The sequence below is a fragment of the Ipomoea triloba genome, chromosome 9, assembly GCF_003576645.1.
Source record: "Ipomoea triloba cultivar NCNSP0323 chromosome 9, ASM357664v1".
NCBI lineage: Eukaryota > Viridiplantae > Streptophyta > Magnoliopsida > Solanales > Convolvulaceae > Ipomoea > Ipomoea triloba.
In genome coordinates, this window is record NC_044924.1 from 11,403,570 (window position 1) to 11,418,759 (window position 15,190).

The following is a 15,190-nucleotide window of genomic DNA, read 5'->3' on the forward strand; positions in this document are numbered from 1 at the left end:
AAGGAAGTTCTATATTTTTTTAATGGGAAAATTGCATCATTGTTCTTGAATTATACTCAAGTTTTGGCTCTTCCCTTAGTATGACCGTATTCATTTTTTACCTCTCAATTATGAGCGAAGTGGCACGTTTGGTCCTCAACGTCAGGTGTCCATCTCAACCTGATGGAAACCCCAAAAACCTTTTAAAATTGGAGTAAAGTAGAAAATTCACATCTTATTCTCCTTTTTGTATTAAAGTCACTTTTACATCATTATTTTTCACTTCCCATCCTCATATTTCAATGTTCTTCAACTCTAAAGGCATTTCAATAACCCTAACTTGTTAGGAACTTGAGACTCATTACAAACAAGAGAACACTTTATCACGGTCATCTGGCGTGTGAAGCACACTATCCTAAATGTTTTTGATTTCGCTAAGTAACAAAGGTAATCAAACCAGAACTTTTGAGATACAAGAATATGTCAAGTTTCTCAAGTTGCTCTTATGAGAAATTCACCATGGGAGTAACTTGAGATTTTAGTATGTAAAAATTCTTTCATAAACTCTTTAGTAGCTTAGTCAAGAATTGTATATCTTGACAACATATGAAAATTTTATTATATGAGTCACACTTGTATGAGACCATATCACGGATGGGTCGAGTCGTGTCAATATAGAAATGTAATAATTATACTGAAAAATGTAATACTAATAAGGAATAAAGTTTTTGTTACTTATAAGAAGTGTAATACTTTTGAGAAAAAATGTAATACTTTTACATTTTGATGTAAAAGTATTACAAATTCTCTTAATGTTGGCAAGTATTTGTTACTTATAAGAGAAAATGAAATATTTATGAGGAAAAATGTAAAAGTATTACATTTTCTTTCAAAAGTATTACAATTTCGCATATAAATAATAGACACTTTATTCCTTATTAGTATTACATTTTCATATCGACCCGACTCGTCTCACATACAATGATCAGTGTGACAGTTTCACACAAGTTTTTGCCCCTATTATATATATCCATCATCAAACATCTCCTCCTCTGTAGTAATCTAAAAAGCAAAAGTAACGATGGAGGAACCTGAGACTCAACTATGAAAATTTATGAACTTTTGTAACTTCCATAATTGAGTCTTAGATTCCTTATACGAGACCCTCCTCCTTCATTACTCAATTTTTAAGAGGATAAGTGATGGGATGTATGAATATATATAATAGAATTTTCATATATTGGCAGGATATACAATTTTTTACTAAGTTACTGCAGAGTTTTCGAAAGAATTTTTACATACTAAAAATTTGAAGTTACTCCTTGGTGAATTTCTCATAAAAGCAACCTGAGAAATTTGACATCTTCTTGTATCTTAAAAGTTCTGGATTAATTACCTTTGTTGCTTAGGAAATAAAAAACTTTTGGGATAGTGTACTTCACACGTCAGAAGACGACGATCAAGTGTTTCTTTGTTTATACTAAGGCTCAGGTTCCTAACAAGTCATACGAGGATTATTGAAATATTTTTTGTGTTGAAGAACCTTGAAATAGGAGGTTGCGAAGTGAAAAATAATGTTTTGGTGGTTTCAATACATAGAGAATAAGATGTGAATTTGCTACTTTACCCCTCTAATTTTAAAGGGTTTGTGGGTTTTTTTGACAGTTTGAGAAGGAAACCTAACGTCTGTAACTAAACACACCACTTCATTCATAACTAAGGAGTAAAAAATGAATACAACCATAACTAAGTGACTGAGTCGTAACTTGGGTATAACTCAGGGAACAAAGATGCAAATTTCTCTTTGTGGTTGTTTTAGGTTGTGATGTACACTACACACATCTCACAACTCACCACTCCTTTTGTAATCTCTCTTGATGGTGGGTATCAGTTTGTTGTGGATTAGCCCTCAAAGTACAAAAGACTTACATCAGGAGTCTCGTAGTCTTTGGGAATTGAAGAATAAGGGTAATCTAAGTAATAAGGTAATATTTGAGAATAGAAACAAGGACTAGAACAATAACAAACAAAGAAGAATAAAGCGACAAGAAATTCCAAGAACACTGTTTTAGTCCAGGAAGAAACCTATCTACCAGATTCTGCCAAGTAGTTCACGAAATTTTCTGTGTTTATTGGATAACCTTTTCAACCCAAACATTTTATAGATGTCAAGTATTATAAGTTTACGTCCTCCAAAAAAAAAATTCAAGTAAAAAAGAGTCTTGGAAGTATTTTTTTTTCCGAATTTCTTTTTCTGATTGCGCCAAGCAGACTTTCTGGGTAGTACCAACCAAAAAATTGGCCGAAGTTTTTGAATTATCTAAACAAAATTGGTAATGAATTTTGAGACCAAAATTTTCAGATATCAAGTTCAACATGAGTATGACTTCCAAAAAATAATTCAAAGAAAAACAAGACTTACAAGTATTTTTTGCAAATTTTTGTTCTTCGCTGCACAAGGTAGAAACTTTCTGGACAGCCACGGCAAAGGACTCAGATAATTTTTTTCCCTTTTTTCTTTTGCGTAGGAGGGTGTTTTGCGAAATTGGGAATTAGTGGAGAAGAAGCACCAATTCGATATTAGGGCTAATTCGTAGGAGGGTGTTTTGCGAAATTGGGAATTAGTGGAGAAGAAGCACCAATTCGATATTAGGGCTAATTATTCTTGAGGGAAATCAATGCATTTGGCTGGGCTGAACATAAAAAGACTATTTTGACCTTACTTTTCACTATGCACACAACAGATGTTAATTAAAGGACTACGACAAGTCAAAATTCGAAATTCGAAGGATCACTGGAAATCGATTTAAAAGTTTAGGACTGAACGTGGCGAAACATCAAACTCGGATGACCTTGAGGGGGCGTTTGGTTCAGGTAATCTTACATTACCTTGGTAATCTGAGTCTGGTAATGTTATATTACCTTGTTTGGTTCAGGTTATATATATATATATATTATTGAGGGTATTATGGTAAATTAACTTATATAACTTAAAATATAACCTTTAACCAAACAAGGTAATATTAGGGTGTGTTTGGTTGGTGGGTTTAGGCATAAGGAATGGGTATGAAAGTGATTGTTTGTGTTTGGTTGATAGGTTTTGTGAATGCTACTATGGGTTTGGAATACCCCATTAATGACAAAACCCATACCCTTATTAAATAAGGGTTTCATCTCCCTTCCTCCTTTCTTCCTCAACTATTAATAATCATTCAAAATGTATATAAAAGAAATACATTTATACAACAATCTCTCACATCAATTAAGCCATTATGTGGGTAACCTATCTAAACTGGCTAAATATACAATTTGTAATCACGGAGTCACGAATTCGAATTTTAACTTTCTACCCTGTGCACGCGGGTTTCCTCATTATTCCAAAAAATTAAGCCATTATCTTGGGATACCCTTTCGTTCATCGGCCATCCATCATGTTAGAAGCATAAATCGTTTGGAATTCTCGATGGAGTTGTAAATACTATACTCTGTATGCATGAACAACAGATCATACAGAATTTTATACGTAAAACCTTTCAGAATTTCATAAAAAATTTCAAGCGGGATTCCAAAATGAAGTAGGATTTATTTTTCTATGTTTGGCTTTACTTCTTTCTTAGTCTGAACTGAACCCTATCGAAATCAAATTAAGATCGGGCAAAAAGCGCATTGATATGAAGAACCTGATTGTTGAAGACCAATGGACTGAAGCGGTGAAGAAGACAAATTGACGATGAAATTCTCATCCTCCGATGAAACGTGAAGATGCTGAGACGTTTGGCTTCGAGATCAGTCTGCTCCCTTTCCCCCATCAACAAATCGATTGATCTTGTCGGAAAAGTCAGTATAAGGGCGGCAGGGCTGTGGACTGTCGAGTGTCGATAAACGCCAATTCAAGGGGAGTTTTTTAACTGCTAAGAGGCGGTTTAGACTATTGACAATTGGGAAAAGGGTTTCACGCATTGGCGGGATTCGAAGAGCCTTTAAGTATTACGCTTTAACCAAGAGTAAATGTTATTTAGGGGGCGTTTGGTTCGTGGAATCTTAGATTACCCTAGGTAATAGGATTACCTCCGGGGAGGTAATGTGAGATTTTGGGAATATAAGATTATTGATGTGTTTGATTTAGATTGTGGAATATAAGGGTGCGTTTGGTTCGCACATGGGAATCGGAATCGAAATGGGTATCAAATACTTAGTAATGGTAATGGGTTTTGGTGAAAGTATTTAACATGTTTGGTAATTGGGTGGAATGGGAATGATTATTAATAGTGAGGAAGAAAGGAGGAAGGGAGATGAAACCCTTATGTAATAAGGGTATGGGTTTTGTCATTAATGGGGTATTCCAAACCCATAGTAGCATTCACAAAACCTATCAACCAAACACAAACAATCACTTTCATACCCATTCCTTATGCCTAAACCCACCAACCAAACACACCCTAATATTACCTTGTTTGGTTAAAGGTTATATTTTAAGTTATATAAGTTAATTTACCATAATACCCTCAATAATATATATATATATATAACCTGAACCAAACAAGGTAATATAACATTACCAGACTCAGATTACCAAGGTAATGTAAGATTACCTGAACCAAACGCCCCCTCAAGGTCATCCGAGTTTGATGTTTCGCCACGTTCAGTCCTAAACTTTTAAATCGATTTCCAGTGATCCTTCGAATTTCGAATTTTGACTTGTCGTAGTCCTTTAATTAACATCTGTTGTGTGCATAGTGAAAAGTAAGGTCAAAATAGTCTTTTTATGTTCAGCCCAGCCAAATGCATTGATTTCCCTCAAGAATAATTAGCCCTAATATCGAATTGGTGCTTCTTCTCCACTAATTCCCAATTTCGCAAAACACCCTCCTACGNAAATTGGTAATGAATTTTGAGACCAAAATTTTCAGATATCAAGTTCAACATGAGTATGACTTCCAAAAAATAATTCAAAGAAAAACAAGACTTACAAGTATTTTTTGCAAATTTTTGTTCTTCGCTGCACAAGGTAGAAACTTTCTGGACAGCCACGGCAAAGGACTCAGATAATTTTTTTCCCTTTTTTCTTTTGCGTAGGAGGGTGTTTTGCGAAATTGGGAATTAGTGGAGAAGAAGCACCAATTCGATATTAGGGCTAATTCGTAGGAGGGTGTTTTGCGAAATTGGGAATTAGTGGAGAAGAAGCACCAATTCGATATTAGGGCTAATTATTCTTGAGGGAAATCAATGCATTTGGCTGGGCTGAACATAAAAAGACTATTTTGACCTTACTTTTCACTATGCACACAACAGATGTTAATTAAAGGACTACGACAAGTCAAAATTCGAAATTCGAAGGATCACTGGAAATCGATTTAAAAGTTTAGGACTGAACGTGGCGAAACATCAAACTCGGATGACCTTGAGGGGGCGTTTGGTTCAGGTAATCTTACATTACCTTGGTAATCTGAGTCTGGTAATGTTATATTACCTTGTTTGGTTCAGGTTATATATATATATATATTATTGAGGGTATTATGGTAAATTAACTTATATAACTTAAAATATAACCTTTAACCAAACAAGGTAATATTAGGGTGTGTTTGGTTGGTGGGTTTAGGCATAAGGAATGGGTATGAAAGTGATTGTTTGTGTTTGGTTGATAGGTTTTGTGAATGCTACTATGGGTTTGGAATACCCCATTAATGACAAAACCCATACCCTTATTACATAAGGGTTTCATCTCCCTTCCTCCTTTCTTCCTCACTATTAATAATCATTCCCATTCCACCCAATTACCAAACATGTTAAATACTTTCACCAAAACCCATTACCATTACTAAGTATTTGATACCCATTTCGATTCCGATTCCCATGTGCGAACCAAACGCACCCTTATATTCCACAATCTAAATCAAACACATCAATAATCTTATATTCCCAAAATCTCACATTACCTCCCCGGAGGTAATCCTATTACCTAGGGTAATCTAAGATTCCACGAACCAAACGCCCCCTAAATAACATTTACTCTTGGTTAAAGCGTAATACTTAAAAGGCTCTTCGAATCCCGCCAATGCGTGAAACCCTTTTCCCAATTGTCAATAGTCTAAACCGCCTCTTAGCAGTTTAAAAAACTCCCCCTTGAATTGGCGTTTATCGACACTCGACAGTCCACAGCCCTGCCGCCCTTATACTGACTTTTCCGACAAGATCAATCGATTTTGTTGATGGGGGAAAGGGAGCAGACTGATCTCGAAGCCAAACGTCTCAGCATCTTCACGTTTTCATCGGAGGATGAGAATTTCATCGTCAATTTGTCTTCTTCACCGCTTCAGTCCATTGGTCTTCAACAATCAGGTTCTTCATATCAATGCGCTTTTTGCCCGATCTTAATTTGATTTCGATAGGGTTCAGTTCAGACTAAGAAAGAAGTAAAGCCAAACATAGAAAAATAAAATCCTACTTCATTTTGGAATCCCGCTTGAAATTTTTTATGAAATTCTGAAAGGTTTTACGTATAAAATTCTGTATGATCTGTTGTTCATGCATACAGAGTATAGTATTTACAACTCCATCGAGAATTCCAAACGATTTATGCTTCTAACATGATGGATGGCCGATGAACGAAAGGGTATCCCAAGATAAATGGCTTAATTTTTTGGAATAATGAGGAAACCCGCGTGCACAGGGTAGAAAGTTAAAATTCGAATTCGTGACTCCGTGATTACAAATTGTATATTTAGCCAGTTTAGATAGGTTACCCACATAATGGCTTAATTGATGTGAGAGATTGTTGTATAAATGTATTTTCTTTTATATACATTTTTAATTTTAAGTAAAAGATACGAGCTTGAACTTCACTGAATTAATGATTGTTTGATCTGAAATTTGTTGGAAAGTGTATGCATTTTCTTCTTAAACTGGCTGCAATCTTAGTTTTCTTTTTCATCCCTTTTTCTGTTGGCAGTAGCCCCTTATTCTTTTGCATTTAGCACTATAATTTCGTGTCTCTGGAGATAATGTTACTTCTTTTTATTCTTCAGAGTATCAGAAAGAGTCAATAAGCTTGGAGTTATTTGAAACAATGGATGGTCAGGAAGGAAAGGATATTTGCCATAGAAATGAAGAAGATGACATCTTTCCTGAACTTCGTGAGCCAATGGAACCTGAAAGAACCAAATGGAAAAAGAACCCAAAGTCTCGCAAGAGTTTAGCGTGGAATAGTGCTTTCTTCACAGATGCGGGTATGCATCTTTTCTTTTTCTTGGGCTTCGGAATCATCTCTGTTTTGCCTTAGTACGATAACGCTTGTTGGGAGCCTGATCACGACTATAGTCTCACAGGGCCATCGTTTTTGAAACATTTGCAGGAGTACTAGATCATGAGGAGTTGTCCAGCATGATCAAAGAGGCTGAAAAGTGTGAAGTCCTAGATCCTGAGGAGTTGTCCAGCATGATCAAAGGAACTGAGAAGGGTGAAGTACTAGATTTCGAGGAGTTGTCCAGCATGATCAAAGAAACTGAACAGGGTGAAAAGCATCTCCTGTCTGGGAATAATGAGGATGTAGAACAATCTATTGATTCAATCTCAATAGATTCAATCTCAACATTTGAAGGTGATGATCTGATACTTGAACAACTTGAGGCTGAGGTTTTTGAGGACATTAGAGCTTCGATTGTAAGATCCAGCAAAGTTTTAAATGTGATGTTTTCAAGCAGCAAAAAAGCATCTCCAAAGGCAGTGGATGAGGCCACTTCTGGTAATTCATATTTATTCCTTGTGGTAATCTTCTAATTTGGACATATTGGTTGCCAAATAGTTGTTTGAATTACTGCTCACATTTTTATTTCACAGCTTTGAAGAAGGCAGACTGTACTTCTAAAAATGTGGTAAGTCCAAATTAACAGCTTCCACATCCTGAATTCAATTTTCCATAGTTTGTAAATGACATTCTATTCTGAACAACAGCCGGTGCCTAAAGTTGCTCCCAAGAGAACTATTAAAGCACAAACTTATGGGATGTCAAAAAGTCAGCAGAAACAAACTGGTGGAGTGCAAAGCTCTGGTAAAATGGTAACCAAGGAAAACTCACTAGTCACGCAGGCATGCAATTTTTATATTTATTTTTGTTATGAAATTTTATCTCTATCAAGAAATTCCATAATCCCATTGTTTTTAGAGATACTTACTGATATGCATATTCTTAACATACATGAAATGCCTTTTTACAGTAATAGAAAGAAGACCTGCAGAGTTGTTATTTCTACATCTTTTAACTTTTTAATGGTTTATAGCAACAAAAGAATTTTCATTACGATATTAGTTGACACTTTTTTTGTTCTGTCTGTTTTAATGAAGGCCATCACTAGAACCTTGGACTCAAAATCATTGCTTGCTAGGCCACAAAAACTGAGCAGTAAGGTGAATTCTGTCTCTGCAGCAATAGCAAAAGGGACCTCTATGGGTGCCAATCATGTTAAAAGTGATCATGTCAATTCAAAAATTAGTACGGTAACAGTTGCTGGTAAAGAGGCCCGGGTATCAAAATTTTCCACTGCAAACAATGCTCACAAGGTGGTGCCAAAACCTGTAGCCTCAAGATCTTCAAGTGATAGTACTGCCAGTACTTCGTCTGACAGAACAGGAAAATCTACTTTCCCTGCAACAAGAAGAAAGGTGGAGAGCAGGCCTGTTGATCAACCTTCCTCTGGCTCAAGTGTCAAAACTACATCAAAAATTGCTTTGAAGAATGAGATATCCTCTAGAAACTCTGCTGTTGGAGCATATGTTATGTCTTCAAAGATGAGTCCTGGCTTTTCACCTGCTAGCTCTATTAGTGAGTGGTCTTCAACATCATCATCTTCTAGTTCCATTAACAAGAGGTCAAATGGATCTAGGACTAGCCTTGATACTAGTAGATCCATGGACAGTGATAACCCACCCTTGGATTTGACAAATTCTTCAAGTCATTACCAGACATCAGATAAATCAGTTCCCAAAACAACATTGCTTAATGAGAATATAAGTACACCTTCAAGACTGAATGGCATACTTTCTCGACCATCTTATATGAAGCCATCAGGCCTGCGGATGCCATCCCCAAAGATTGGTTTCTTCGACAGGGTCAGTTTCCATAGGTGTCTCAATGGTCTTTGCTTTTGTTTTTTTTAGCTATTTCAGTTTGAAATTTGTCATCCATGAAAAGTTTATATGATAATTGATGGACTAATTCATTATCCCATAGAATTTTCTTTAAGTCTTAACAAGTTTTAAGAATAACTGTCATTTGTCAAGTTGATATTAATAGACATTCTCTATCTATTGGTTTTGTTTTATCCAGGTTAAGTCAGATTGCAGTCCAAATGGGTCTATGCAGTCTCATTCCAATGGAAGTGCTGCATTAACGACGAAAATTGGAGCCAATGTGAGGACAAATATAAAAGCCAAGACTGCAAAGCTTCCACCTGCAAAAACATTCACAAGAGTGGAGCATGATACAGAGATGGCCCCTTCTCACATATCTTTTAAAGACAAATTACCTGCCCCAGTGAATACCAGTGGTAGTCCAGGAGATATAGAATACTATTCTAGCCCATCCCAAGAAGTTCATCATGAAATGAGTCGAGGTTGTAATTTACATCCCAAGGATGTTGCAGTTGAAGGACCTGAAAGAACTAAACATGTTGCAGATGCTGGTTTAATTCCAGTTGATCATGGGGACCAAGGTTTAGTGAAGAGTGAAATGAGCAGAGACATATATTTGAAGCCCAACTTGAATGATACGAAGATCATTGCCGTTGAAGGCGACTGTTGTGATTCAGAGGTTGCACCTAGCACACCTTTTGGTGGCAAGACTTGTGGGAGTAGTTAGTTTCTTGATTTTTGTATAGAAGCCGCAAACGAGGCACTCTTGGAAGTTGATCACCAATGAAAGCAAGCAACCCATAAATCACTTAAGGGCTTTTGCAGGATGTACAATCTTCAAAGGCTACAGCTCCATAGCAAAGGCTTCTTTTGTTGGTGAAGAAATATGTGACCATCAGAAATTTAAAGGATTGATAAGCTCTTTTGTAGAGGCAAGATGATGAAGGGCTTTGACAATATTTATGTGCTTGAATAAACGTTTTTGGAGATGGAACATGCATTTAACCCAATAAGTAGTTCCATGTTTAGCACTTTGCACAAGGTTTCAACAACTCCATTGAACACATTTAATTTCTTAATTATTTTTATAGTGGTACTGGTGGATATAATTTTAAACCAAATTTGGAGAGATGTTTTGATAATTTTTAATTACACTTTTTCTTCCTCCTTTACTAACATTAATCCACTTTAGGAGAAGAAAAAACATGCATTAGAGTAATGTTACATTCTCTTTCTAACCTCCTAAGGCGCAAGACAACATCGACCAATAAATAAAAAAGGCATACCCAAAGAGGTGTTTACAATTCAACAAGGAGATTAGTCATTGTGTTCGACGGTGAAAATTCTGGGTACACCCAGAAAAAAAAATGATTTTATTACCATGTCAAAGAGATTAATTATTAGGAGAATCCAGAAGAAAAAATAACATTATACTTTTAGTTAAGGGTAAAAAAGTAACATCAGTCAAAATATACTTTTTTTTTCTTCTTATTATTAAGTTTTGGCAAAAAAAAAAAAAAACTAAATGCAAAAAAATTGTAAAAGTTTTTATAAATGTAAAAATTGTCATTCAAAGACATGACCCTGTTTGGTAAAATACTTAAATTATCAGTTAAATTTGACTTATTTGATCAGTTGTGTGACTTGTTAAAAAATCAAATAAGTATTTAGTTAATCAACTTTTTGTAACTCTAAAATTTAAAATTTAAAAAGTTGTTCAAAACAATTTTTCAATTAGTTTTTTGAGGAAAGAAATTATACAAAACAACTATTAGCTAAACAACTAATTTACCAAACACCTTTCTACAATAAGCTAACAACTAATTTACCAAACATCTTTCTACAATCAGCTAATGTTATCAACTAGTCATAACCTCTAAGCCAATCAATTAACATCTATCAACTAATAGCCATCTACCAAACGGGTGTCTATAGATTCACATTTTCATATTGTTGAAGCGATAAGGGAATTGTTAAGACGGGAATGGAGTCATGGAGATTTAGGCTATGCCAGTTCTGCAATTCATCATACATGCCCAACTTTTTATTTTTTTTTTGAAAATCTACATGCCCAACTTTAGTCTTCATGAGTTTGAAGAATTTCTATAATAATAAAAATAAATAAATAAATAAAAGATGAAGAAGAGCACTGCTTTTGACTGTTCGAGTACAATCATATATAATCACAAATAATCAAATATGGTTTCTCAAGTATTACAATTTTGAACAAGTGGGAGAAGGGGATACAAATAGCAGGGCTAGCCCCAAGAAACTCTGATGACTGACTTCATCTGGAGCCAATCTTCAGGTAAAGAATTGTGTGGAGAAGTTGAAGCATGACAAATCAAATCAATGAGAAATGCACTGTTATTTCCCCCCCTTGCATTATTCTCTGCAGCAAACACAGCTTATTGGCACAGCAGTGCTTTTGAGAATATTATTAATTGATCTCGCCATTTGTACCAGGTTGAGCAATGGAGATGTTCTCCACTTTTGGAGGGCCTGAATGCCGCCTTGGCCTGCTAGCAGGGGATCGTGGGTACGAAAGCCGCTTCTTTGCAGCCCCCGCAGTTCCCCTTTCTGGAGTTGTTGTTCCATTCTCCCCGTCTGACGGGCTCTGCAAACGTGTCTTGGCCTTTGCTGAATGAGTGGGTGCCATATAGCTTGGCACAGTGGATGGGGAGCTTGCCAAGCTCTCGTCGTCTCTCACTGATGACCCAGCAATGCTATGCCTCCTCCTGTTGCGCTCTGATTGAACACTGAACACGCTTCTCGTGTCATCATCTTGAGTGGTTGCTGCATTCGCTCTTGGGCTTGGCGATTTTAGCTTTCTAGCTGATATTAAAGAGGGGGATTGTTGTTTAGATGCTGGAGTAGCAGGGGAATGGCGGCCCAACGAGTGACTTGGCTTTTGGCTGGCGGGCGAGGAAGGCTGTTCGGCGTTTAGCTGATGGCGAGCAAACGATTTAGTGATTTCTCCCACACTAATGCTCGCACCTTTCACAGACAACTGATCATTTCTAAGCTCTTTCTCTGACATTCCCTCTGTCTCCCATGGTCTAGCACCCATCCACCTCTCTAGCCAGCTCCAACCCCACTGAGGATTCGTCGGATCCATAAACAATAAATTGGGAGACCTCGAGGACTTCTTCCATGTTTGCTGTCATTTCGAAGTTATATCAAACTCATAGTTCTCATAAGATACTGAAGGGAAAAAGGCAAATAATGTTCAGGAAAACATAACCAATAAGAACCATTTTTAAGGACTGACTTCTTCACCTTTGGACCTCGGAATATTTATATTTTACAGATTTGTTAAGCCTTTAAGGATCTAAATATGTGTTATTTTTTAGCTGCTTTCTCCTCCTAGTAATTTTAGGTTGAATAGGCACAGAAATAGTTGTTAAATACCTGATGAGAATATGAATAAGCTAGTGCTCTTTCTCGTCTCGTAGCAGCTTCATATTTGCTCAACAAGTTTGCTTCTACTTGCTCTTTTGACTGTATACTATCATCCCATTCCTCCCCTCTCTGTCAAACATAAAAAGAAACAGCTTAAGAAATATAAATCGAATATTAAAAAGCACCTGACATAGTATGCTGCTATGAGAACTATACAGTATACACTAATACGAATTGAATCCAGTTTAAAGTCTTAAAAGATGTTTGTCATAGTGAAAATTTCAGTTCTAACAAGGTTTAGGTGCAATACAAAATGGATTTTGAAACATACGAGCACAAATGAAGATAGATGGATATGCTCCAATGAATCACAAACACTTCCTAAGCACAAAGCAGATATGGAGAGCAATCAAATAATTAATTCAATCCAATAGCTGATCCGAAGTTACTAAATCAAGACTTTTGTTTATTCTCAAGTTTAAAATGTTCAAACCATTAATATTAAACCAGATTGAATGGCACAAGAATGTTATTATAAAATAGGTTTGGAACACTCTAAACAAAGGTTGGAAGAGAAGATATTCACCCTCAAGTTCTCAAGTTCCTTGGCATGTTTCTGCACGAGCTGTCTTTGGAGGGCTCTATTTTCCTCCAACATTCTATTCCTTCTAGAATGAATCTGAGACTGCACACGGGACAGAGTCTGCATGCATTTAAGAGTATTTGCAGTTTGCCGTTTGACAGTTGGCCCATCAACAAGTGATTTTAGCCTCACAAGCCCCCTTAAAGCTCTCAATGCCCTCCTAGCCTGTAAACGATGAATGCCAACAGTAAACTCGTTAATTTGGCAACTGGCTCCAGTATCTGTTCTATACTCTCTCAATCTATTTCAGCCCAAAGAATCAATGCCCTCACCACCAGCCTGTGACCACCCATTTGGAATGGTAACAGAGGTGTCAGTGTCACACTACATAGTAGTTGGCTTACTATACTGTATTTAATACTTCTAAAATAAGGATTTTTCCTGTCAAAGGTGAGGGGGCACCGGGGCAGGGGGATTATAGTATTATAAAGTCATTTCCAGGATAAACAGCTGGTATATATACCAAGTATCCTCGGAATGCAGTTTGAATCCTAATTGCAGCAATTTCCTCCTTCGATTTTCCAGCAAATCGATTTGGTGCAGTTAACCTAACAACTTCTGCTGCAGCATGAGCAGCCGCTACAGCAGCTTCAGCAGCTGCCACCGTCGCAACTGCAACCGAGTAAGCATGCTTCGTCTGCTCTTTCTCCACTTCTGTCGGTTTCACCTCTTCCACTGGAGGAACCGGAGGGGCCGGCAGTGATACAATAGGAGTTTCAAAAATTGAAGAGTCTGGAACCTGAAGCTGTTCTTTCTCCAACCTTTTCTTATTTGATTTACTAGCCTTCTGAAGAGAGAGAGAGAGAGGAAAATGTCACAACATTGTGTGAGTCAACAATACCAATCACAGAGGACTGGGGATTGTGATCCTTAGGGAGAAAAAGAGCAGCTCTTTCTTTACCTTAGAATCTGGGCTGAAAGCCTTCTTTACTGAAGATAACCAGCTCCCTTTCTTCCCCATCCTTTTTTCAATTCCCCAAATTTTCCAGTTCTGTAACAGAACATATAAACCATTATTTCAAAGTTTTGACCTTACCATGAAAGACATATATGGCTCTGCTTGGTAACATAGTTAGCTTATTTGACCAGTTGTTTGACTTAATAAAACAGTTAATATAAGTGTTTAATTAATTAACTTTTTGTAATAGTTTATTACTCCAAAACGTTAAAACTCAAAAAGCTACTCAAAGAATCTTTTCGAGAAATTCATTTTGCATGTTGCAATTAGTTAACAACTATTTTACCAAACCTCTTTCTACAATTAACTAATGCTATCAATTAGTCAACTAGACTTGTCTAGCATAATCAACTAACTAATGCTATCAACTAATCAAACCCAGTGACATAATCAACTAACTAATGCTATCAACTAATCAAACCTAACATAATCAGCTAACAGCTATTTACCAAACTTCCTCATACACTATATTAAAGCATCGATCACACCACTAAACATCATCAGCAGAATTCAAGAAACAAAGCATAAGGGTTCAATTCCGACCGACACTAATCTAGTCTTAATTAAGATACAAAATGCATTCATTAACCAGGTACTAGAATTTCAACAAAAATAAAATTTAAAACTACTCACTCTAACCAAACGAAATTCAAATTTAAAATTTTGTCAGAACACATATGAAGAAAAATGAAGCTGAAGAGTACCTGCAAGTGAGAGAGAGCTTCTTTCGGATCTCAAAGCTGCTTCTATTTTGTGTTCCCTTCCTTGTATGCAAGGAAAGAATAAATAAGATAATAAAAAGAGCAGCTTTCTTCCTTACTCCAGTGGCAGAGAGAGAGAGAGAGAGAGAGATCTGAGATCTTACCAAAGAACTGAGCGATGCAAGAAAGAAATGAATACCAGCTGGTTTTGGCAAGTCCGACCCCACTACCTGAGCTGGGAATAGTGGGCTCCACGTCATTATATTTGAAATTTTGAACCACTCCACTGTCTTCTCTTATTTCTTATACTCCGTATTTATTTAATTTTGAGTTTTTTCGAGTTAGTGACTTTGTTGTTTTTTAAATAGTTTAATGTTGTTA

The 15,190-nt window shown here is 36.4% G+C and overlaps 2 protein-coding genes across 2 annotated transcripts; one reads left to right on the forward strand and one right to left on the reverse strand.

Annotated features, from left to right (window-relative positions):
• The first annotated feature begins 6,141 nt into the window (after positions 1 to 6,141).
• Positions 6,142 to 10,234, forward strand: LOC116030777 (probable serine/threonine-protein kinase dyrk2). Its single transcript, XM_031273111.1, has 7 exons — positions 6,142 to 6,318; positions 7,005 to 7,205; positions 7,331 to 7,720; positions 7,816 to 7,850; positions 7,930 to 8,064; positions 8,320 to 9,084; positions 9,302 to 10,234. The coding sequence occupies exons 1-7, from the start codon at positions 6,189 to 6,191 to the stop codon at positions 9,830 to 9,832; spliced, it is 2,187 nt and encodes a 728-aa protein (XP_031128971.1). The 5' UTR covers positions 6,142 to 6,188; the 3' UTR covers positions 9,833 to 10,234.
• Positions 10,235 to 11,227: 993 nt separating this feature from the next.
• Positions 11,228 to 14,975, reverse strand: LOC116031014 (protein IQ-DOMAIN 1-like). The gene is made up of 6 exons (XM_031273442.1): positions 14,813 to 14,975; positions 14,052 to 14,141; positions 13,614 to 13,937; positions 13,094 to 13,315; positions 12,517 to 12,636; positions 11,228 to 12,265 (listed from the first exon to the last, which is right to left on the reverse strand). The coding sequence occupies exons 2-6, from the start codon at positions 14,109 to 14,111 to the stop codon at positions 11,546 to 11,548; spliced, it is 1,446 nt and encodes a 481-aa protein (XP_031129302.1). The 5' UTR covers positions 14,112 to 14,141; positions 14,813 to 14,975; the 3' UTR covers positions 11,228 to 11,545.
• Positions 14,976 to 15,190: the final 215 nt, after the last annotated feature.

Coding starts and splice junctions, on each gene's coding strand:
- LOC116030777 (XM_031273111.1), top strand. CDS start 6,189: ATGGGGGAAAGGGAGCAGACTGATCTCGAAGCCAAACGTCTCAGCATC. Junction 7,721..7,815: donor AGTGGATGAGGCCACTTCTG/GTAATTCATATT, acceptor TTTATTTCACAG/CTTTGAAGAAGGCAGACTGT. Junction 8,065..8,319: donor AAAACTCACTAGTCACGCAG/GCATGCAATTTT, acceptor GTTTTAATGAAG/GCCATCACTAGAACCTTGGA.
- LOC116031014 (XM_031273442.1), bottom strand. CDS start 14,111: ATGGGGAAGAAAGGGAGCTGGTTATCTTCAGTAAAGAAGGCTTTCAGC. Junction 13,938..14,051: donor CTTTCAGCCCAGATTCTAAG/GTAAAGAAAGAG, acceptor CTCTCTCTTCAG/AAGGCTAGTAAATCAAATAA. Junction 13,316..13,613: donor CTGCATTCCGAGGATACTTG/GTATATATACCA, acceptor CATCGTTTACAG/GCTAGGAGGGCATTGAGAGC.